This window comes from Muntiacus reevesi, chromosome 19, assembly GCF_963930625.1.
Source record: "Muntiacus reevesi chromosome 19, mMunRee1.1, whole genome shotgun sequence".
In the NCBI taxonomy this organism is placed as follows: domain Eukaryota; kingdom Metazoa; phylum Chordata; class Mammalia; order Artiodactyla; family Cervidae; genus Muntiacus; species Muntiacus reevesi.
Window position 1 is genome coordinate 22,183,480 of NC_089267.1, and position 25,272 is coordinate 22,208,751.

At 38.5% G+C, this 25,272-nt stretch overlaps 1 protein-coding gene and 1 pseudogene across 1 annotated transcript in view; both read right to left on the reverse strand.

Annotated features, from left to right (window-relative positions):
* Window positions 1–25,272, reverse strand: part of SNAP91 (synaptosome associated protein 91) — a 150,193-nt gene that overhangs the window by 27,722 nt on the left and 97,199 nt on the right. The window contains exons 15-22 of the mRNA XM_065911257.1: window positions 16,260–16,274; window positions 15,948–16,115; window positions 9,837–9,944; window positions 8,639–8,905; window positions 8,312–8,389; window positions 8,081–8,152; window positions 7,550–7,633; window positions 6,218–6,301 (exon numbers count right to left, since the gene is read on the reverse strand). Of these exons, the coding sequence (XP_065767329.1) occupies window positions 6,218–6,301; window positions 7,550–7,633; window positions 8,081–8,152; window positions 8,312–8,389; window positions 8,639–8,905; window positions 9,837–9,944; window positions 15,948–16,115; window positions 16,260–16,274 (876 nt within the window). The remainder of the gene's footprint in view (window positions 1–6,217; window positions 6,302–7,549; window positions 7,634–8,080; window positions 8,153–8,311; window positions 8,390–8,638; window positions 8,906–9,836; window positions 9,945–15,947; window positions 16,116–16,259; window positions 16,275–25,272) is intronic.
* Window positions 4,256–5,234, reverse strand: LOC136150626 (tRNA (cytidine(32)/guanosine(34)-2'-O)-methyltransferase pseudogene; annotated as a pseudogene).

Genomic DNA, 25,272 nt, shown 5'->3' on the forward strand with positions numbered 1-25,272 from the left:
AGCCAAAATTGGCATGAGGCTCACCAAATGACAGGCACATTCTGAGCAATTTTTTGAATTATCTGAGCCACATACGCTGCCAATATTCGACCATTTTGATCCCACAAAAATAGCAATTTTATATCATTTGACCTAAGACATGTATTAGCTCATTTAAACCTCACAAGCACTCCAAGAATTTTCATGAATGAGGAAACTGGGGTCACAGAGGTTAAATAATTTGACTCAGGTGACTTGATGGCAAGTGCGGAGCCAGGATTTCAGAAAGGAATCTTCCAGAACCCTGGTTCTTCCCCACAACGCTACTTGGCCTCTTTCCTAAAGCCAGGAGTTAGGTCAGAGTTATCCCCTTTTGATAGGTTTATAAAGTCAACAGAGATCTGGAAAGATGGCTTTTCCCCATTATACTCAGTTCTTATGAAGCAGGCACCTTCACAAACCTAGGCTAATTACAAAGCTATAAAGTGATATAAAATAGCCAACTGATTATTATGTTAAGGAAGAAAAATCTGTCACTTTACTCTAAAGGAAGAGTTCAGTAGGAAAATGATAGACATTAACAAGGAGTTTGGAGAACTCCTGTTAAGTGAAAAGTTTTAGAGACTTGGAATAGAGGTAAGGAGTAAGAGACCACTAATAACCACTCTTTCTTTCTCTTTGGTTCTGAATTATATTAAGAAAGTCTGTGCAACTGAAAATAAAGTAATAACTACTAGGCTTCCTGCCTATTTATGTATGTCTCAGATGTCCGGCAGACATGTTTGAGCTGTCCTACAACGGAATCACCAGCAAAAGACATACTGCCTTTTATCACAGATGATCAGTCTTATGAATGCATCTCTCTACAGGGGAATGGCATACACACTTAACGGAAGTTCTATTAATAGAGACATATCAAAACTGACAGTCGTCATCTACACACATCACTTGGGTCGAGGGAGTACCATGTTAAAATTACTGGTAGATAAATACACTCCCACACACATTTCCCCACACTCACATATGCTCTATTATGTTAAAGATGCTGTCATTTCCTTTATTCTCAGTGGTACAGTTATTAAGTCCATTTATTAAGATCAATTTGAGAAGAGTCAATATTTCTAAGAATAACAGCCTGAGAACCTTCTGCCTGACAATTTTCTGTTTCTGACCCCCAGAGAAGATGAAATGATTGGTCCTCTATAAACCATACCAGTTAGTGGGAACTGTTATTAATTGCATGCTGAAAGTTTTTATATTTTAAATCAGTTCAAGAACTTCCACGGCCCTGCTAAAGCGACCTGTGCCATGTGGTTAACAGAAAATGCGAAACTATGAAAGGGCTCGCTCTTACTGCAGGACGTTATTCTCCCAAACCCGTGGAATTAAAACTAGGAACAGGCACAGTCCTATGCTAGTACAGATTATGGTGCAGTCATCCCAGAATTGTCTGTTATGGAAGAAAATGCTTTTCCTGTTTGGTGTCAACCTCAGAAGTTAGGCATATCCCTCAACATACCTAACCTCCCTTAATAGTCCATTTTTACATGGCCATCCAGGAAGCTGTCTCCATCTTTCAAACATCTGTATCTTCAGCTGATATCTCATGAGAGGAATTTGATGGTTTTACTCTTCACTGGGAGAAATAACATTTCATTTGTTATAATAACTCTCAAGTTTCCAGCCAGACTGTCTGAGATGTGGGTGATACCTGTATACCACCAGCAACCTCAATGACTTGGAGAGATTTATTCTGTTAGCTTCTCCTCCTTGGACACAGAAATTTCTAGAAAGTTCTCTAGTTTCACCACACTGGGTATACCAAATAGAAGCTGAAATTTTTACTCAAGGAGGTGACTAAGATGATATTTTATTCACAGTTCAATTCTGGAATTGCAATTATGTCATAGCTCTAGAAGTAAATTAAATGAAAAATAACTAGTTTTTCTGGGATATGTGTCCTTTCAAGAGATTATCCATTTAGTCTTTGTTTTTGAGTTTTAAATTACACACTTAAATCTTTTTTGGGGGTGCTACAATATATGAACTTTTTTATTAGTACATCAAATTATAAGATCTTATTCACTAAAAACAATGTGAAAAGACAACCCTCAGAATGGGAGAAGAAAAGCTATGACCAACCTAGAAAGCATATTAAAAAGCAGAGACATTACTTTGCCAACAAAGGCCCATCTAGTCAAAGCTATGATCTTTCCAGTAGTCATGTATAGATGTGAGAGTTGGACTATAAAGAAAGCTGAGTGCTGAAGAATTGATGTTTTTGAACTGTGGTGTTGGAGAAGACTCTTGAGAGTCCCTTAGACTGCAAGGAGATCAAACCAGTCAGTCCGACAGGAAATCAGTACTAAATATTCATTGGAAGGACTGATGCTAAAGCTGAAACTCCAATACTTTGGCCACCTGATGCGAAGAACTGACTTCTTTGAAAAGACCCTGATGCTGGGAAAGGTTGAAGGCAGGAGGAGAAGGGGACGACAGAGGATGAGATGGTTGGATGGCATTGCTGACTCAATGAACATGAGCTTGAGCAAGCTCCGGGAGTCGGTGATGGGCAGGGAAGCCTGGCATGCTTCAGTCCATGGGGTCTCAAAGAGTTGGACACAATTGAGCAACTAAACTGAACAGGATGGGAGAAAATAATAGTAAATGAAACAACTGACAAAGAATTAATTTCCAAAATATATAAGCAGCTCATACAACTCAAAACCAGAAAAACAAACAGCCCAATCAAAGAGTGGGAAAAAGAAATAAAAAGGCATTTCTCCAAAGAAGACACACAGATGACGAAGAAACACATGAAAAGATGCTCAATATCACTCACCATTAGAGAAATGCAAATGAAAACTACAATGATATACCACCTCACACCAGTCAGAATGGCCATCGTCAAAAAGTCTACGAACAGTGCATGCCAGAGAGGATGTGGAGAAAAGGGAACCCTCTTGCACTGCTGGTAGGAATGTAAATAGGAATGTAAACTGATACAGCCACTATGGAAGATGGTATGGAGATCCCTTAAAAAGCTAGGAACAAAACCACCATATGACTCAGCAATCCCACTCCTAAGCATATACCCTGAGGAAACTAAAACTGAAAAAAACACATGTACCCCACTGTTCACTGCAGCACTATTTACAATAGCTAGAACATGGAAGCAACCTACATGTCCCTTCACAGATGAATGGGAAAAGAGGCTGTGGTACATATATACAATGGAATACCATCAGTCATAAAAAGAAACGCATTTGAGTCAGTCCAATGAGTTGGACAAACCTAGAGCCCATCGCACAGAGTGAAGTAAGCCAGAAAGAGAAATACAAACATCATATACTGACACACATATATGGAATCCAAAAAGATGGTACTGATAAATTTACTTTCAGGGAAGCAATGGAGAAAGAGACACAGAGAACAGACCCATGGACATGGGGGAGTGGACGAGGGACAGGGTGAGACGTACACAGAGAGCAATATGGAAACCTACCACATGTAAAACAGACAGCCAACGGGAACCTGTGGTATGACCCAGGGAACTCAAACAGGGGCCCTGTTTGACAATTCCTGTGACAGGGGTGCGATGCAGAGGGAGCTGGGAGGGGACCTGAGTGCACCTATGGCTGACCCCTGTTGATGTACATCAGAAAACCACAAAATTCTTCAAAGCAATTATCCTTTAATCAAAATGACCAATTAAAAAAAAAGATCTTATTCAAAGTAGTGACCAAAGTGAACAGTATTTCAAGATGTCTGCAACAACTACAATATAACATTAAACAAGTAACTGTGATCTCTATTGGTGGAAAAGTTGCAGACACTGCTTTTACTATTGTAAAAGTAATTTTACAATACTGATTTGCTGCCAGCATTCAGATTCTGGAGTAAAGCTAAAATTTCAGTTAGTGAAAAAATAAAGATGTAATATTTCCCTCCATCAAGTTCACAGATACCCCTGCCTTCTACCCATGGTTAAGAAGCCCTGCTTTCAGGGTGAGTTCTGGACATATCTGGGACCCATGGCTGGAAAGATTTAGAGAAGCAAGACCCCCACTTAAGAATCCCCTCTGTAGTGAAGATGGACATTCCAAGATGTTTCTTTCCTCCTATTTGTGGCAGTTGCTGGAGGTTCCCACTTGGAGCTTATATGTTCAGAACTGTTGAGGAGACACTTGAAAACAAGTTCATCAACTCAAGTTCTGGTTTTTCTGACTGCAATCAGCTTCCCAGTCCTTATCAGACTGTCAGCTAACTTAACATGTTAAGACGAATAATTCATTGCACTGTCTTCCACCTCAGAGGGCTGCAAGGTCTTGCGCTGTGGAGCAGTCAGGGACTGGGGCAACCTGTCCACTGTGCTCATGGGGCAGTCCTGGGGGCGGATCTCCTTGGCAAACTTCCCTTTCTTCAATGTGCACGCCTCCTGGTAGGGTGGTGAGATTGGGGGCTACCTGGGTGGAGTGTACTTGTATTCTGAGCCGTCCTCTAGGTCCAGTACGTAACTGCGGTCTGAATCATAGGCACTCAGGTCCCCAGAGGTCACAAATGGCACAATGATGCGACTGGGGCCATCCAATTGGTTGAAATTCTGAGTGATCCAGCAAGGGTTTGGTCAGGTCCAGCAGGAAGCCCTCAGGGGGGGTCGTAACCCTTACAGATAGCAAAGGCCTCAATGCTGGAATTCCGGCTGCTCCTGGGCTTGGCACATAGCACATTGGAGAAGAAGACACGCAGCTGGCTGTAGATCAGTATCACATCCCGGCCTCAGAAGATCTTGGCCACAAAGCAGCCCCCTGGCTTCAAGACGTGCGTAGCAGGGTTCAGAGCAGCTAGGAGGAGCTGGGCCTGCATGTACTCATCAACATCGTGAAGGCCGGTTACATCAGGAGCCCGTCACACACCACTAGGTCGGCGGGGCAGTCTTCAAAGTGCTGGATGCTCTCTTTGGCAGTGGACAGCTGGGTGATATCCCCCTGGAACTGTAACACGCCTGGTAGTGGAGCCATTGCCTGAAGGTCCACAGCCACCACACGGCCAGAACCCTGGCCCCCAATCTTCTGGCTCAGCACTTGGCTGCAGCTGCCTGGGGCCGCACACAGGTCAACCGCCCGAGTCACGCCTTGGAAGAGCTGGAATTCCTCGTCAAGTTGTAACAGCTTGAAGGCAGTGCGGGCGCGCCAGCCATTCTCCTTGGCTTGGCGGTAGTAGACATCTCGCTTGTCCTTTGACGACCGTCCCATCTCACACACCGTTTGCCCAGGGTAAGCTCAAACTTTCGGGGTGGGGAGAAGAGGAACGAAGACAGCCGGTCCATGAGCAGCACGAGCCACAAGCCCATGAGAAGTCGTAGGTTTTCGGCTTGTGTCCTTAGTCGCTCTGAAAGCCTGTCGCGCATGCCTAACGGCGGCCAGAGTGTGTCACGTCTGTCATCGTGGAACGCAGTGGCTCGTGTGAAGCCGGACCGGACCAGAACTCACCACCTGAGTTCCGGCATCTCATGGAGATGTAGCCAGTCTGACGAACTGCCGTTCCCAACATGCAACGGGCGCGAGTAAAGCCACTAGTCTCGCATGGTGAGGCAGAAACATCGCGAGGCATGAGAACTCACATACTAATTTTTGATAGCGTTTTCTCCGCAATTTTGAGATGCTCCTTAATTTTTAGTTTAAAATCTCTAAAAATAATTTTTAACATTTAGTTATGCTATATCTTTATTGTATTTCCCTTGGTATTTACATATAATTTATTCACTCAAAAAACACTGTAAAGCAATTATATTCCAATAAAAAAAAGAGGGAAAAAAATCTAACCAATAATGGAAATGCAGAAAAGCTTCTCTTAGAGTATTCACATATTACAGAACTAACTGTCAAATATCATGGTACCTTTCCCCAGAAATCCTTTAAAAAAAAAAAAGGAAATACAAGATAAAAATTGCTGAATTAAGCATATTACTTCTTTAATAAAAAAGAAACATGCTAACTTAAAGTAAGGCATCTAATGAGCTGCAGGGGTGGCTTACATACATATGTGATTTTAAGACCAATTTCATCAACTCCTGGGAAATAATCAACTTTCTTTTATACAATGTCTTGTTTTTCAATTTCATGTCTAAAAGGAAAAGAAGACATGCACTTTGAAATTTATATATTATGTTAGTTATAAAAATACAGCCAAACTTAACTTTCATAAAATACTATTTTATTTTAATGCAATTAATTACCAGCTAGTAGGTCTGCCGATGCTGACGAGCTAGAAGCAGCCTGAGGTGCAGGTTGGGGTTCAGAAGCACTACTTCCGAATGCATCTACCCATTATCCATTATGCAGCAAAAAAGTAAAAGAGTGTAAACAGTAAGTAAGTGAAGTGATTTGCTGAGAAATGCATAGACATGACACTCTGTGGTAAGCTTGTCACCTGTGGATATGTGAAATGACTGAATGGACTGAATTATGCTCTGACAAGTTCATTCTCTCAAAAGAAGAGTTCTAGGATATTTAAGAATTAACACCTCTTTGTAAGAGTAAGAAAATTATTTTTCTTCTTTTTTTTTTTAAGGCTAAATCCTATAATCTGTCAAAACAGGATCAATGTTTTAAAACTTTTTGCTCAAAGCAAAGAATCCCCTCCCACTTAGAACTCTAGTAAACAAAATTTAACAAACTTAATTCAAGCAGCAGCTGCCCTACTTGCATCAAAGTTTAATGATTTTGCCACAGGTTTTGAACCTCTGAATGTCACAAACTGTGACACCTTTGTACCTCTCATATTTCTTTCATGGCATTCACCATAATGCATCAATGTATCCTAACTATTCAATGTGGGTTTCACTTGCTAAGGATGGTATTTTAGCCCACAGCACACACATTTATGGAAATTCATAAAGAAATCACTCCAAACTTGGACTTTTCCCAATAAATTTACTGCTAACAGAAGACATTGAATGTATCATCTAAATGAGTAGTTCTAGAGTTAATTCAGTACATCTGCCTTTCTTCCAATAGCATACAGGAAAAGAAAAATGCATTTAAGTCAGTGAAACATCTTCTAGTTCTCAGGGAGGATTTAGGAACATTAAACTCAACATAAATAAACCCTATGGAATAATGCATGACATCTAGAGCTTATGCTTTCTTTGTGACTGGCTTATCTTTTTTCAATTCCAAATTATCTATGTTTATATTGCTTTAAAGAACTTGGGAACACTGATTTAGCCGACAGATCAGGACCACCAAGGAAGAGCAGTAGCAGGAAATTCCAATCAGTTGATTCTACATTAGGATGAATGAAAAGTTAAAAACACAAGACTGCAAATGAAAAATCATCTGGTTTTGTTAGGACATGCACTAAAAAATAGGATGAGCTGATGAGGATGAAGATGATGATGACAAAGAAATTGAAAGATCTTAAAAACATAAGTTCACATTTAAAAGATGAAAATAACTTCACATAGTCAAAAGAAAAAAAAATGAAGTACAATGAAGTACAAGATCTCAAAGCTATTCTGGGGGAGGGGGAAGGATTTTGTGAATGTTGAAGGAGGAGAGATACGCACCCCCAAAAAGGTCTATCACACCTGAAGAATCCACTTTTGCTGGCGAGGCAGTGGTTGCAGGAGATGGTGCTACAAACGTATCCACTGCAGCAAAGCACATAACAGGACAAAGGGTACGTCACCCAAAGGAAAATGAAACCCTGGGCCTCGACAAATAGCTTTTTGAGATTTCACATTGAATAGCAGGAAGATCTATCCTCTTAAGTTAGACAGTCTTAACAGCTAACTAAAAGCCAACAGATTTAAAAATACATACTTCACAGAAGAAAATAAAACTTGACTCCCTGAGGTCACAGGATGTAGTGTGAAAAAGAGTTTTTCTCTTTCCAGTTGGTAGTAGATTTGAAATATAGGGGGTCACCAATTGGGGATGGACAGAAAATGAGATTTTTTTTAAAAAGTGAATTTTGAGTGTAAAAGAACTCAAGACAACCCTCAGATTTTCCCATCTGTCTCTCCACACATACTGCCCACTCCCCGCCCCCACCACCAAGACATCTAGGAAGGCTTGACCTTGGCAGAAGCACTCACCGGATAGGAGGTCAGCAGTGAGAGAGCTCTCAGGCACAGGAGAGGCCCCTTGTGGTGGAGAGGAGAAAGCATCTTCCCAGAGTGAAACAAACCAAAACCAAGCAGAAGTGAGTAGAGAGCTGAAATCACAGTCAGAAATCTAACAAGTGCATTATCACAGGGGTGGACCAGGGGTTTTGTCATGAAAACATCGAGGCAAACTCACGTAAAGAGAGGGGGCTTTGGCTTTACCTGTCCCGAACAGGTCTATGCTAGGAGCAGCCTCTGGCTTAGGCGCGGGGGCGACTTCAGGAGCAGACTCAAACAAATCTAAGACCAAGAAGACACATGCCTTTACTCAGCTGGAGGAACCTGCCAGAAACCGCCGCACTTTCCAGCTGCGGGCGAGCCCTTTTGGAAGAGTTCTGAAATGAGCTGCAAATGGTTTCTGGAGAACCATTTCACGACACAGACATCATGCAGTCAAGAGGTGCGTATGCAGGACACCGCAGGGACTGGAATACAATCCACCGGGTGGCAAGAGTTCAGTGACATCGACAGTGACAACAAAAACATTACCACCAAAGATATCTAGAGCAGGAGGAGCGGAGGTGGCGGCGGCGGAGGTGGTGGCAGCGGCGGCGGCGGCGGTGGAGGCAGCGGTGGTGGCGGCAGCGGCGGTGGCGGCCGCGACGGCGGGAGCAGGAGAAGGAGCAGTGGCGGGAACCGGAGGGGCTGCGCTAGCTGTAGGGGTAACTACAGGAACACTGGTCTCGGGTGGCTTCATGGCAAAGAGGTCCAGCTCGGGTGCAGCCTCTGCACTACCTTCAGACGGGGCAAAGGGGTCTTGGGGAAAGGAAAGTGGAGACACACACACAGCATCAGTAAGGAAATGGGCAAAAGAGCAGCGCCGTAACTACGGGGACCAAGACACCCGGCGCAGACATTCACACGCTAGCTAGGCTACGCTGCTTGCTAGGCATTAGCTGCTGGCTCCACATTAGCTGCTGGCTAGGCATTACGCTGCCTGCTTTGAGCTACTACCCTTACTAGTGGGGAGGTCAGTGATTAGTATGTTCTTCTAAAGAGAAAAGAAAATTTAGCAGGTACCACGAATTCAGAAACTGAAACACTTCCAAGTGTTTGTCAGGTTAGACTACAGTCCAGGATTGGAGATTGTTATTTTTTAAACGCTCACTTAATCTGGTCAACTTGGTAGCTTGGAAGATTCATGAAAACATGCCTGTATATTGGAATTCAGTGTTACAAAAAGAGTACAATACATTGGTAGCATTTATGGTGGTTGTTGAGTTGCTAAGTCATGTCGGACTCTTTTACAACCCCATGGATTATAGCCCGTCAGGCTCCCCTGTCCATGGGGTCCATCCCAGGCAAGAATACTAGAGTGGGTTGCCATTTCCTTCTCCAAGGGATCTTCTCAACCCAGGAATCAAACCCATGTCTCCTGCATTTCAGGCAGATTCTTTACCACTAAGCCAACAGGGAAGTCCATCAGTAGCATTAGAGGGGAACAAAAACATTAAGACAGCATACTTGCAGTGACAAAAATTGTCAATCTTGAGAAATTGTCAATTTTGATAAGTATGCCCTTCGTTTTCTTAATGTTTTAAGTGTCAGCATTCTTCATTCTGTTAGGAGGAGTGATATTTTATGCTCAGAAGAAAGTAAAATTAGAAACACAGAGGGCCACGTCTAGCTACGGGGGTTTCACATCAGGACAAAACGACAACAGACGGGCTCAGGATTGGAAACCCACCATTTCCTGAACAAGCGTCAAGTGCCGCTGCTACGGGGGTTGGGGGGGCCGGCGCAGTGGCCCCTTCGGATGCTGTAGGGGCCTCCCCGGGAGAAGCTGCAAAGGCATCTTGGGTGCAGGTTTTAAAACAAAAGAAATGAAAGGGATAAAAAGAGAAGAAAAATACGGTAAAAGAACCAAGTTAAATTGCAAAGAAGGCTCCCTTATACAACATGAATTCTTAAATGCATTTTGACGGCCCATGCACTATTGACAGTCACAGAACAATGACTCCCGGCGCCCCTTCATGTTGGTTACATGCAAAGTGGTGCAGTGTGGAGCCTGCTGAGACCGTGAGGATCCAAAGGGTAACAGGATTCTCATTGTATAAGGGCTCTGAGAAGCGTGTTTTATGCATCACTAGAAAGTAATGGATGCAAAAATTAAAACACAAAAATTACTTTCTTAGGCAGTTCGAGACATTGAGCTTTCATTATTTCTATACTATGTTACTACGATGTCTCTGACTCATGGTTTCTAGCAAGCATGGAGGTCCTCTTTAATGCCAATAAAATTAAATATACAATGACATAAACCATTTAAATTTAAAATTTATTTCATAGTCTAGGCAAAATTGCACTGTTAACATGACATATATTAAATATTCATAAGTTAAACTTTCATTATCTCCGAGAAACATTTTCAGACACAACCAAGGATTTGCTTTAAAGAACTAAAGAAAGAAAAATTAGGCGATGATGCCATAATGCCTTTATTTTGACTTAGATTTATGGCTATTTTCAAATACTGCATTGTTCTAGTTATGTGGAAAATTACCTGTTTTCAATGAACTAAAAACATAGTTTCATGTTTTGAAACTACAAGTATGTAACTCTTTACAGTAAATTATAATAATATACAGTAGATCCATTAACACACAGGCAGCCTCCATTTATAAATGCCCAATTTATAAATGGCTGATGTGTGCAAAGGATCCCAATGTGTTTCTGTCAACACACCATGTTAATTATGGTAAAATTAGTTTTACCTAGAGTTTTCAAAGGAACCCCTTCATTCCAAAGTACAAAAGGAGTGAAGTTATCATAAATACAACCTGCCTAGAAGAAATTCCCAGAAAGTGGGGACCAAAAAATACCTGCCACTTACCTGCTAGACTTATATCCTAAACTGCTGCCTTCTGCAATACTTACCAGCGTTCCCTAGAACACTGCTCCTCCAGCCATTAGGAAGAATTTGTCAAACAAAATGCTACCTAGTATTTCCCCTTTCTCAGAGATTTACCGGTCTATTAAGTGGTAGGAAATCCTACAGTCAAGATACTTGTTTCTCAGTTTAACCCAGAGTGTTTCAAATGGATCTGAGTATGAGACACACTTTGGTGTCATCCTGAAACCCAGAATTAACAAACATTAAACATTAGAGACTCGTGGGTTAAAAGGTTTTTTACAAAAACACCAATATCCCTGGAATGGACAAGAGGACAATCATATGTTACAGCTTGATTTGATTGCTTCTCACAGCTACACTGAGGGAACACGGTGTGGTCAAGGGCAGTCAAGGGAGATGGTGAATAACAACAATGGCATATGAAAAACACACTCGGGGATAGGACGGCCAGCCTCCCCAGGTGCCATGTTAAGGATACTATCACAGAAGACTTAGGGCAACATGAAAGCACTAAGAACTGGGGCCAACAGTCTAAGAGAAGGTCTGTTGTTGTTTAGTCACTAAGTCGTGTCTGACTCTGCAATCCCATGGGCTGTTGGAAATATTTTGCTGTGAGTCAGGTCTGTTTTCTTTCTTTTTATTCTTATAAAATCTGGAACTGAGAATAGTGTGATTGGAAGCAATAGAAACAGTAATAGCAGTCATTATTGGTGTGCCAGTCACTATGTAAATATTTCATTGGCATTATTACATTTAATTCCTACAACTCTCTTGGGATGTAAGTTCTATCATCTCCACTTTGTAGATGAGAAAATGGAAACTTGTAAACTCTGAGGATTTGCCCAAGGTTTGGCAAATGGCGGAGTCAGGATTTGGCTGTAAGCTGTCTGACTGAAGTTTGTGGGGTTAGCCACTCTTCTGAGATAAACTGTGCCACTTTCTACTATACTGTTCCCTCCTGGTAGGACTGAATTAAGATCAGTTATATCAGTGCTGTTGGCTTCCCTGGTGGCTCAGATGATAAAGCGTCTGCCTACAATGACGGAGACCTGCGTTCGATCCCTGGGTTGGGAAAATCCCCTGGAGAAGGAAATGGCAACCCACTCCAGTATTCTTGCTGGGAAAATCCCATGGACAGAGGAGCCTGGTAGGTTACAGTCCACGGGGTCGCAAAGAGTTGGACACGACTGAGCTTTCTTTCTTTCTTTCTGCATCAGTGCTGAGTTCAAACAAGTATTCATGGGTGTGCCTCTTTAATGATCACTTCTGTGTAATCAGATGAAACCCATATTTGTAGCTATATCTTCAGTAAAGGTGGTTTTTAAATTTTTCCCCTGTCAGCAAGACATCTCCTTTTAATGTTTCTCTGAAACTAAACATTATAAACTTAACTCATCTACTACTGTCAAAACTGCTCTTAAACAAAGGACCCCCAGCTGCTCCAGCCCATGGCTTTTAAGTCCTCCCAGCAGAGGAGATGGAGATGTGAATAAATGAGACTGGATGATCCCAATCCCACAGCCACTGTATGACTATAGCCATGAAAGATAGAGAGAACTGTCCAGCTGAGCTCAGCAGACCCCCAAGACTGTGAGACTGTGAGAGATAATAAAGCAATTATGATGTTGTTTTTTAAAAAACAATAAAACTTCTTAGCTACCCAGCTTTCTTTCATAATCGATGGCAGAATTATCCTTCCAGCATTGAAAGCTAAAACCACCTCCAATCTAGTTCTCTTTCCGTTGTTACCCACTCACAGTTCATGTCTACATTCTGCCAATTACCAACCAGCCCCTGCTACTTCTAGGAAATGTGTGTTCCTGCTTTTCTACAGTTATGGACTCGGTCCAGTCTTACCCAGAAAACCAGTCTCTCAGATACTGTGCAGACTAGCCTTCTCTTCCTTCTGGCAACATAGAAGAATTGTCCCCTAAATTTTTATGTGCCTGACTTCCTATGTGAACATTTCTTACTGCTCTTGTCCTCCCCAGGCTGAACTATTCCTCCTTCTCTTCTCCAGCCACATAAGCCGTCTTTAAATCACATACGTGGCTCAAAGGTTTCAATCATTCTCAACATCTTGAGCCCAAAAGCCACCACCATTTCATTTTTTTCCCCAAAGGTCTCAGATTATAACGTTGTTCCATTAAGTCTAGTTGTGAGGGCTTATACTTAAGTATTGATTTTAAGGAAGGTAAGTTAACTTAGTTTGTTAAGCAGCCTGTACAAATGAGGTCAGGCTTGGGAAGCAAGTTCTTTGGTTTTCCAGCCACTTGGTTCTGTGCTCGCAGCCTACCATCTTCACACAGGATGCTCACCAATTAACACAGTTGACTGAAAGGGGATCCTGGCAAATGCAAGAGGAATTAGCATCAATTTAGCATTGCACTGCTTAGAAAAACACTGTGTGGTTAAAAAAAACTAATATGTTGTTGTTACTAAAGTTTACATCAATGAAAAACAGAATGTTTTAAAAATTTTTGTTTTCTCTTAATATCTGTTTTATTAATTTTTTAAAGTGCAACACTGCCTTGCAATCCTGTTCTGCCTGAACAGAGAAGACAGGTTTTATTTTTTTAAAAGTTCCTTTTAAAAAATAAAGCATTTAGAAAATATAATGTTTCTTAAAAAATGTTTTTAATGACTTACACTGAAATGACTAAAACAGTATGTAAGTATCAATCTGAGTATTTTAAAATAACAGATAGACTCTACTTTTCAAATCTATAATGAAAATATAAGACTAAAATGCACAGAAAATTTTAATGTTTAATATTTCATATTCCTGAAAATTAAAAAATTAGCCATTTTAAAATGTATTAGTCCTATTTCTGAAGTCTATTTAACCCTGCTAGCCATGTTACATAAAACCTCATAGGGGCATATTTTAAAGTCATATATGTGAAATAACTGATGCTCTTATTATTCAAAAGTTCTACCACTTGCCCATTTTAAAGATACATTTTTTTTTAAATGGCCACACAATATGACTGGAGAGATTTTAGTCTGAATTTTAATTTAAAGTCCTACCTCTAAATGATTTCTTATAAACCCATAAAGAACATGAAAGAAACAAGGGGATATCACTGAAAACTACTAACATAAAACATACAGTGAAACACATAAATTTATGAACATAAAGGTTAGAGATTTTATAGCTACCAGTGGCCAGGAGACAGTTTATAGAATTAGAAAGATTAGTAAAAATAATTGTAATGAGATTTGCAGAGGTACTCATCGCCTCAGGCTCCAGCCATTTGACTAGAAAGAATATTGGTGAAATTAGAGAAGAGCTTCCATTCTTTGGCATTAAGTAATATGATTTGCTACAGTACTGACCTTTTAAACTTGTATTGCAGGGAGAAAGAATGACATCATAAAAATATTTCCAAACACACAGATTCTTCTGCTTGATAGATGTCATCAAAGCAGTAATGATCAACACAAACAGCATAATGGCACAAAGAATATTTACAGGAAATATCTTAGGCTTTAGAGGACCATAAGAGAAGCAAAATGGAGTTGATTGATTTCTTATAGGCAATTAAGCTCCTTTAAATGGACTGAAAAACAAAAATCTAAATAGCTAAAGGAACAGAAATGTTTACATACAAAATTGTTACCACCCTGCTCATATTTTTCTTCAATTTTCCTATTAACATAAGCCTATGAGAAACCATCCATACTCAAGACCAATCATGGGGGAAGAAGGAGGGGATGAAGAAGTTGATTTTATAAATGTAAACTAAAACACTAATTTCTGGTCTCAAAAGTTAGAGAGGCATAACTGAAAAACCAACTTTCTCTGGCAAATAATTCTTTATAATAAATTATTTAAGAATCTGAAAATCCCTTCTACTTTTTTTTTTTAATAAAAGCAGATTTTTTTTCTGTAATAGCATGCAGCAAGGCAGCAGCAAATTGCCTCACATGAAACAGAGGCAAAAATGCAGTATCAAGCTGAGGACTCCTCGTCTTAGACATCGTTCTTTTTTTTTCGCATCCTCTGATTTCTTTACCATATTCTCAAAATGCCCTGGGAAAGATGTTATGTTGAAATGAAGAAACACAAAACTATGATGATTATAACACTATTCAATGTACACATCTAAAATGAGCACTTCTCCAGGTTTGGACATAAGCACGACTCAAGATGGGAAGATGTAAATAAAGTGGCTTCAGATGGTTCATTGGGTCCAGGCATGTTATACTGGCAGAGCCTAGGATATCTGAATCAGGCTTACAGCTGTAAATCAACTCTGTCAGAACTTAGATTTGCATGGAAAAAAAATATTTTCAGACTATCATTTCAAAGTCTGATATAAACCTGTTTTCAATCAGCATCGCAAATACTGACTCCAGTGATCTCTCAAAGTTCTGAAGCCAAAGATAATCCAAATCTTTGCTTGCAAAGAACAATCTTAAGGTTGCAAAAATGGATGTTCTTAAACTTTTCAGAGACCTCTAGGTCTGAACTTTCAGAGGACTTTTTCTCTTAAAACTTTAAAAATAACTTAGACCAGAATTCCTCCTCCCATAGTCCCCAAATATTTTCTTCCTTCTCAGCTAGTTCAAATCTAAAAAGAAATTCCAAAAACCCAATCCTAAATATGGGAGGATAGAAGGATCTGAGACCACCCTTATAGATACTGCAGGGCTGGAGCCCATATATGGGACAAGAGTCCTAATAGTGACTTAAATCCTAACTTTGCAAAAAAACAGAAAATAAGATAGGTCCAAAGCATTGCAACTTGTGCTCTAAAACCACGAAAATTAAATGAAGTTGACAAACTGAGCAAAGATACATATGAATAAACATTTAAAAAGTACCTAAAAGTTGTGTCATACTGTTCTATCGTGTAAAATATTTTAAACATCTTCATACTACAGTAATTTTAGTAATCCTGGAAGGAAAATGAAAGAAGAGTGACGTGACCGACTAACCTCCAAAGAGATCGACGTCAGCAGTGACAGCAGTGACAGTTGTGGTGGTTGAGGCAGAGGCTGCAGCAGCTGCAGTTTCAGCAGTTGTAGCAGGAGGAGTAGGTTCTGGTGCAAACGGATCTGAGATCTGCGCTTCGGAGGGAACAGAGGAAAGTGCAGCCAGAGAATCTACGTGGCACCAGACACGGAACAAATGCAAGAGAAGAAAAGGAAAGGACAAAAGATATACCAGGCTCCAAATGATCAAAGTGAGGGCAGTTATTAAGATATGGAAGTCTCTCAAAACAGGTTTACAGATAAAGCTTTACTCACCCTCTCCCAAAAGGTCTATTGATGTCCATGGGGTCAGCATATGAAGAAATAAGAAATAAAGCTGAAACTTTCAACCACACCAATGTCCAAGCAGGGTGCGGCACTAACTGAAGAAAATTTAGCTCTATGTACCTTTCTGGACCATTTGTAATTAAAAAGTAAATGTCACCTATTATTATCATGGAACTTTAGAGCCGGAAGTGACCTTAGGGATCCTCTAGATCAAATTTCCAATTTCACAGATGGGAAAACTGAGAGCAAGGGAGGTCAAGAGACTTACCTTAAGTTGGGTCTAAATGACTTTGATGAACTCAATTGATTTCTTTTCAGAGTTACCATTTCGTTTGCTTTGGCTGATTTCATTATACTATAATTGTCAATTCTGAAGAAACCATAGTTAACTGAGCTTTGCTGGTCCTCTTTATTTGATGTGTCACTTCAGTACAGAATACCAGACCAGGAATAGAAGCTTTAAAATGGCTATAGTTTAACTATGCAACATATTAACTTGAGTGAAAGTTTAAGGGTTAGAGAAAAGAAACTCAAACCTATTTTCTTCTTTATCAGTTTCACATTACCAGATGTTTTTCGGTTTAATATATGACTTTTACACTTATAAACATTATGTGAGAACATATGAAAATTATTTTCAAGATGAATGTGAGAGATTCTGTAGTATCAAAACTTTTCAGCCCTTCTGAGGTCAGCATTCCGTTGAGAGGTTCATACTTTCTTAGTGATCAACAGTGGGATTACAGATGACATCCTAAATAATAAGCCTAAGATATGACTTTAAGTTAAACATTTGGAGTGTCCAATGCATTCCTCTACTATCAGTCACGTGATACATCTCAGGCATCACATTCAAATTCATGAATGTTACTGGAAATTTAAACATGAAGAAACTTTATCAAAACTTATTTGGAAGCTATTTTTTTCAGAGCTTAAAAATGATATGAGAACTCAGTAAACCAAAAGTTTCAGAAGACATTTAAAAGGTTGAGAAACATAAATTTGACATTAATAATAATTACTTTAGACATAAAGATACACAGACCAAAAGTGAGGGGATGGAAAAATGTATTCTATGTAAATAGAAATGAAAAGCCAGGGTAGCAATACTTATGTGAGACAAAACACACTTGAAAATAAACACTGTTATAAACACTGACAAAGAAAAATATTACATACTAATCAAGGGATCAATTAATGAAGAAAATATGACAATTGTAAAAATATATGTACCCAACATGTATGTGTGTGTGTGCACGCTCAGTCATTCAGTCATGTCCAACTCTTTGCGAGGCCATGGATTGTAGCCCTCTAGGCTTTCTTGTTCATGGAATTTTCCAGGTAAGAATATTGGAGCAGGTTGCCATTTCCTACTCCAGAGCATCTTCCCAACCCAGGAATCAAATCTGAGTCTCCTGTGTCTCCTACGTTGGCAGGCATATTCTTTACCAAGGTACCACCTGGGAAGCCCCATGCAACCACATAGGGGCAGCTAAATACATAAAGTAAATATAAACAGACATAAAGGGAGTAACTGACAGTAACGCCAAAGGCATAGGGGACTTACATCAATGGACAGATCATCGAAACAGAAAATCAATAAGGAGACACTGGCCTTAAACTACATTATTAGATCAGATAGACTTCATACATATTTTTAAATTTTATATAAATTTAAATGTTTATGCACACATATGTATAAACATTCCATTCAAAAGTAGTAGAAAACATTTTTTTTAAGAGCACATGGAATAATCTCTAGGATAGATCATATGCTAGGCAACAAAAGAAGTCTCAGTAAATTTAAGAAGACTAAAATCATATCAAGGACCTTTTCCTAACACAATGTTGAGACTAGAAATCAACTACATGAAAAAACGTCAAAAAACACAAATCCATGGAGGCTAAACAACACATTACTAAATAAAGGATCACTGAAAAAATAAAAAAGGAAATAAAAAATACCTGGAGACAAATTAAAATTAAATACAGTGACTCAAAATCTATCGGAAGCAGCAAAAACAATTCTAAGAGGAACTTTATAGCAACACAAGCCTACTTCAGGAAGTGAGAAAAATCTCAAATACAACATAACCTTACACGTAAAAGAACTATAAAAAGGAGATTAAACAAAAGTTAGAATAAGGAAAGAAATCATAAATATCAGAGCAGAAATAAATGAAATAGAGATTCAAAAACAATAGAAAAGATCAATGAAACTGAATGCTGTCTCGTTGAAAAAATAAAATTAATAAACCTTAAGCCAGATTCATCACGGAAAAAAAAGAAGAGAGGATCCAGATCAATAAAATCAGAAATGAAAAAGGAGAAGTTATAACTAACACCACAAAGGATCGTAAGAGATTCCTACAAACAATTAAATGCCAAAAAATGGGACAATCTAAAACAAATGTATAATTTCTCAATACTGAACCAAGAAAATAAAACATACAAAATAGATCAGTTACCAGTAGTGAAACTGAATCAGTAATAAGAAAAATTCCCAACAAACAGAAGTCCAGGACCAGATATATGGGTTCACAGGTGACTTCTAACAAATATTTATTGAAGAGTTAACACCTATCCTTCTGAAACTATTTCAAAAACCTGCAGAGGAACGGACACTTCCCAACTCGTTCTACAAGGCCAGCATTACCCTGATCCAAAACCAGACAAAGATACCAAAAAAAGAAAGCTGGAGGCCAATATTACTGATGAACGCAGATGCAAAAATCCTCAAGAAAATATTAGCAAACAAAATCCAGCAATACATTAATGATCATGATCAAGTGGGATTTACCCCAGGAATAGTTACAAATTAGTATGATACATCACACTAACAATTTGAAGAATAAAAATGATATGCTCATCTCAATGGATGTGGAAAAAACTTCTGACAGATTTCAACATTATTTATGATAAAAACTCTCAACAAAGGGGACATATAGGGAATATACCTCAACGTAATAAAGGCGACATATGACAAACCCACAGCTAACACAATACTCAACAGTGAAAATCTGAATGCTTTTCCTCTAAGATCAGGAATAGGAAAAGATTCCCATTCTTGCCACGTTTCTTCAGTATAATATTGGAACTCCTAGCCACAACAATCATACAAAGACAATCAGGAAAAAATGAAAGGAATCCAAATTGGAAAGGAAGTACTAAAACTGTCACTCTTTGCAGAAGATATAATACCATAAATAGAAAATCCTAAAGATGCCACCAAAATAAAACTACTAAACTACTAAAATCATATAAGTTCAGTAAAGTTGCAGGATACAGAATTAATATACAGAAATCTGTTGAGTTTTTATACACTAAGAGTGAACTACCAAAAAGTGAATCCACACCTATGTGGCAATTAATTTACAACAAAGGAGGTAACAATAAAGGGGAAAAAGACAGCCTCTTCAATAAATGGACGGAGGAGCCTGGTAGGCTGCAGTCCACAGGGTCACTAAGAGTCGGACACGACTGAACAACTTCACTTTCACGCATTGGAGAAGGAAATGGCAACCCACTCCAGTGTTCTTGCCTGGAGAATCCCGGGGACGGGGGAGCCTGGTGGGCTGCCATCTATGGGGTCCACAGAGTCGGACACGACTGAAGTGACTTAGCAGCAGCAGCAGCAGAGAATTTATTTCTTAGTATTTTCCTCCCCAGCTGACTTTTCTACTGCTATGAAAATAGCTATAGATATTTTGTTGAGACAAAAGACTAATGCTGTCTAACCATCAGGTCCTAAGTCAACACTATGATAAACTATAATATGCTTTGTACTAATTATGAAAAAGTGTTCCTGCTGAGCTAGCAAGTTGGAAAAGGTTTTCCTTACTCCTCAAGGACGAAAAAAGCCCACAGCTTGGCCAGCAGAAAGCAGGCTGAATTTCAGACCTCCTGCCCTGCCTTTGAGAAAGACAGACTGCAGATGCACACTGCACAGCCCTAGCTAAACCATACTCATCTGCTTTCTTCTATATCCACGGATAGCTCAATGTTTCAATCGTCAATAGCTATTCATTCCTAACAAGCAAAGACTGAAGTGTGTTGTAATAAAACTGACTACTATAACTTCTTTCTCATAGTATTGTGTCTTAGCAAAAAGTACTGAGAGAGGAATATGAATAAAAATGTTGGGAATTCCCTGGTGGTCCAGTAGTTAGGACTCTGTGCTTCCACTGCAGAGGACAGGGGTTCACCTTGGTTGGGGAATAAAGGTCCCATGTGCAGTGTGGTGTGGCCAAATTTTTTTTAAATGTTACAGTACAATTTAAAAATATCTCACCTATTCTTTTTATTATTCCTTTGGTGTAAAACAAACAAACCAAACAAACAGGACACAATTTATCTTCAGTTTGACACTGGAGAATATGGTGAAAGGAGACATTAACAACTTCACTATTTACTTACTAAAGTTTCTAAATCACTAAACCACTATGCTTGATAAGCGCTAATAATTACAAAGTGTCAAATATCTACTGATTTAATTAGTTGAGAAAATTAGTTAATACATTCATATAATACTGAAAAATTTTTGTATAACCCCACGAATTTATAATTAACACTAAATTTTAAATTATAAAGGTTCTATGAAAGCCATTCATATGAATTTTATGACAGAGAAAGTCTGATTTAAGGATATGGATTTGAAGCATTCTTTAATAAATAAGAAAACATAATATGTTGTATAAGATACTGGGGCAATGAAAATAAGTTATAAGTTGAAATAAACATTTCAAAAAGATGAAGCATAAGAACCAGAAAACCCTTATAGTACTTATAGCTGATTGACGTTGTTGTGTAGCAGCAACTAACAGCAATGGAAAACAATTATACAATTGTATACAATTGTATACAATTATACAATTAAAAAAAAATACCATGAACACTTGAATATGGTTTTAAAAAAGAAGGCCCTTTATAAACCCAATTCAACAATATTTTCCTTTACCAACAGAGAGTTAATAAAGTTAAGTGATGTTGAGACTTTTTATTTTATTTTTTCCATTTATTTTTATTAGAGACCCAGAGCAATGGGAAGGGGAGGGAGGTGGGAGGGGGGATCAGGATGGGGAACACATGTAAATCTATGGCTGATTTATGTCAATGTATGGCAAAAACCACTACAGTACTGTAAAGTAATTAGCCTCCAACTAATAAGAGACTTTTTATTTTAAAAAATGACAGCTGCCAGCTTAGGAGTTGAACATTTTAACAAGGGAGAAGTTTGAAGCATTTAAATGGAAAAGCACCAATATTTTAAATGCTCATCTATAGAGTTAGCAACTTCATTTCACAACTAGTTACTTTCATTTTGTTACCAAAGAACTTGGAAATAAAATCAAGAGATTATAGCAGGTACTTCTGATGTCACTCTGCCAATGTTTACCAAGCTCACCCAAGGATTATTTAATTACCTATGGAATGAAGCTTCATTTGATGTTGCAATTTAACATTAATTAAGGACTCTGATTCTGAAATGATGTATTGAGTTACAGTTCTTGTCTGCTAGTGATATAATACTATGTTTGAGAGAAAAGATAACCTCAAGACATGATTTTTATTGCCCTATTGGACATTAACCAGTTTTGAACCCAACCTAGCCATCTTATTTTAATATTCCTTTTCTATAAATCCCAATTCCTCAAAATGCTCTTTTAACCAGCTTTATCATCTTACTGGTTTCCTCATCAGCCAGTTAATGTCTTTTACCAGTGTTGTTTCTCCTCAACCCCCACAGCTGTACTGAGGTATAACTGATATATAAAAATTGTGTATATTTAAGATGCACAGTGTAATAATTTGTTATACATTATGAGAAGATGGCCACAATCAAACTAACACATCTGTCATCTCACATAGTTCCTGTGTTTTTGTAGTTTGAATACTTAAGATTACTCTTTTAGCAAGTTTCAAGTATACAACACAGTACTATTAACTATAGTAACTATACTGTACACTAGATCTCCAGAACTTCTTCAGCTTACAACCGACCTTTTGCACACTCTGACCAACATCTTCCCATTCCATGCCCTGCCCTCCATTGCTCAACAACAGTCCCAGGCAACAGTCCCAGAAGTAGAAACTTCTACTTTCTGCATCTGTGAGTTTGACTTTTTTAAGATTCCACATATAAGTGAGATCGTACATATTTGTCTTTCTGTGTCTGGCATATTCATTCACTTGGCACAATGTCCTTCATGTTCATCCACACTGTCACACATAGGAGGATTTCCTTCTTTTTAAAGGGCTGAATAATATTCCACTGAATATATACAACATGTTTTCCTTACCCTTTCATCTGCTGACAAATACAAGTTATTTTTTTTAATCTTGGCTATTGTGGCTAATGCCGCAATGAACATGGGAGCACAGATATCCATCCACCTAGAAGTGAGATTGGTGAGTCATGTAATAGTTCTATTTTCCATTGTTTTGAGGAACTTCTACTCTACTATTTTCCACAATGGTTGTACCAATTTACATTCCCACCAACAGTGTATGATTCCCTTTCTTCACACCCTCAACAAACACTTCTCTCTTCTCTTACTAATAATAGTCATGCTAACAAGTGTGGGGTGTTATTTCTGGTTCTGATATCCATTTTCCTGATGGTTAATGACAGTGAACACCTTCTCATATACCTGTTAGCCATCTGCACATCTTCTATAGAAATGTCCATTTATGACTTTTGCCAATTTTAAAATCAATGTATTTGGGATTTTTTTTTTTCTTGCAAATATTTTCTCCCATTCCACAGGTTGCATTTTCATTCTGTTGATTGCTTCCTTTGCTGTGTAGAGGCCTTCTAGTTTGAATGTAGTCTCACTTGCTTATCTTTGCTTTTGTTGCCTGTGTTTTTGGTGGTAAATCAAAAAATTTATTACTAAGATCAATGTTGGAGCTTTTTTCCCTATGTTTTCTCCTAGGATTTATGGTTTCAGGTTTTATATTTGTCTTAATCCATTTGAGTTAATTTTTGTGTATGATGTAAGATAAGGTTCCAATTTTATTCTTTCGCACATGGATATCTTAGTCTTGTCAATGCCAGTTATTAAAGAGACTATCTGTTTCCTGTTGCGCATTCTTGGCAACCCCGTCAAAGGTGAGCTAACTGACTATGCATGGGTTTATTTCTAGGCTAGACTCTCTACTCTCTTGTTCTTCTTTTGTTCTGGTCCAGATGTCTGTTTTCACTCCAGTACCATCCTGTTTTGGTTACTAGAGCTTTGTAATTTAGGTTGATTTCAGGAAGTTTGATGTAGTCAGCCTTGTTTTTCTTTCTCAAGAGTTCTTGGCTTATGTGGGCTTTTTCGGTCTATATGAATGATAGATTTTTTTTTCTATTTATGGGGAAATGCCATTATAGCTTTTCTACAGACTGCAGTGATTCTATAGATAATTTTGGGTAGTATGGACATTTTAACAGTATTAATTCTTCTAGTCCATGAACAAAGGATATCTATCCATTTATTTGTGTCTTCAATTTCTTTCATCAATGTTTTATAGTTTTCAGTATAGAGGATTTTCATCTCCTTGGTTAAGTCTATTGCTAAGTACTGGGTTGGCCAAAAAGTTCATTTGGGTTGTTACGGAAAAACCCAAACAAACTTTTTGGCCAACTCAATATTTTATTCTTCTTGATGCTACTATAAATGGAATTATTTTCTTCATTTCTTTTTCAGATAGTTTGTTGTTAGTGTATAGAAATGCAGTTGATTTTTATACATAAATTTTGATTCCCAAACTTTACTGAATTCACTTATTAGTTCTAACAGTTTTTTTGGTGACATCTTCTGCGTTTCTATATATAAGATCACATTATCTGCAGAGACTTTTTTTTTTTGCAGAGACAATTTTATTTCTTCCTTTCCTATTTGGATGCTTTTTATTTCTTTTTCTTGACTAATTGCTCTGGCTTAGATTTCCAGTAATATGTTGAATAGAACTCAAGAGAGTAGGCATCCTTGTCTTATTCCTAATCTTAGAGGAAAATGTTACAGTTTTTCATCATTTAGAATCGTTTAGCTGTGGACGTGTCATATACTACACTCTTTATTATGTTGAGATATATTCCTTCTCTACCTAATTTGTTGATAGTTTTTTTTTTATCATGAAAGGTTGTTGAACTCTGTTAGGTACTTTTTCTGCAACTATAGAGATCATCATATGATTTTCATCCTTTATTTTACCATGTGATGTGTATCTCTAGCAACTGTTGAACCATCCTTGCATCCCAGGGAGAAATCCCACCTGATCATAGTGTATGATCCTTTTAATGTGCTGTTGAATTCAGTTTGTAATATTTTGTGAAGGATTTTTGTAGTTTTATGTTCATCAGGAATGATGGCCTGTTATTTTCTTTTCTTATAGTGTGTGTATCTGGCTTTGGTATGAGCATAAAACTAGCCTCAAAAAAGTAAAGGTTGGAAGTGTTTCCTCGTTTCAATTTTTGGAGAAGAATTTGAGTAGGACTGGCATTAATTTCTACTTAAATGTTTGGTAGAATTCACTCATGAAGCTATATGATCATGGGTTTTTCTTTGTTGGGAGGTTTTTGAGTTCTACTTCAATGTCCTTATTCATGTAAGTCTGTTCAGATTCTCTATTTCTTCTTGACTGTCAGTTGTATCTTGGTCAGCTGTACATTTCTAGGAATTTATCCATTCCTTTTAGGTTATCCAATCATGGCATATAATTGCCCACGACAATCTCTTATGATTCTTTGCATTTTTATGGTATCAGCGATATGTTTCCTCTTTCATTTATAATTTTAGTTTGGGTCATTGCCCTTTTATCTTATTTAGTCTAGCCAAAGGTAATTTTGGGCTTTCCAGGTGACTCAGTGGTAAAGAATCCACCTGGCAATGAAGGAGACACAAGAGATGTTGGTTCGATCTCTGGGTCAAGAAGATTCCCTGGAGTAGGAAATGGCAACCTATTCAGTATTTTCACCTGGAAAATTCCACTGACAGAGGAGCCTGGTGGGCTACAG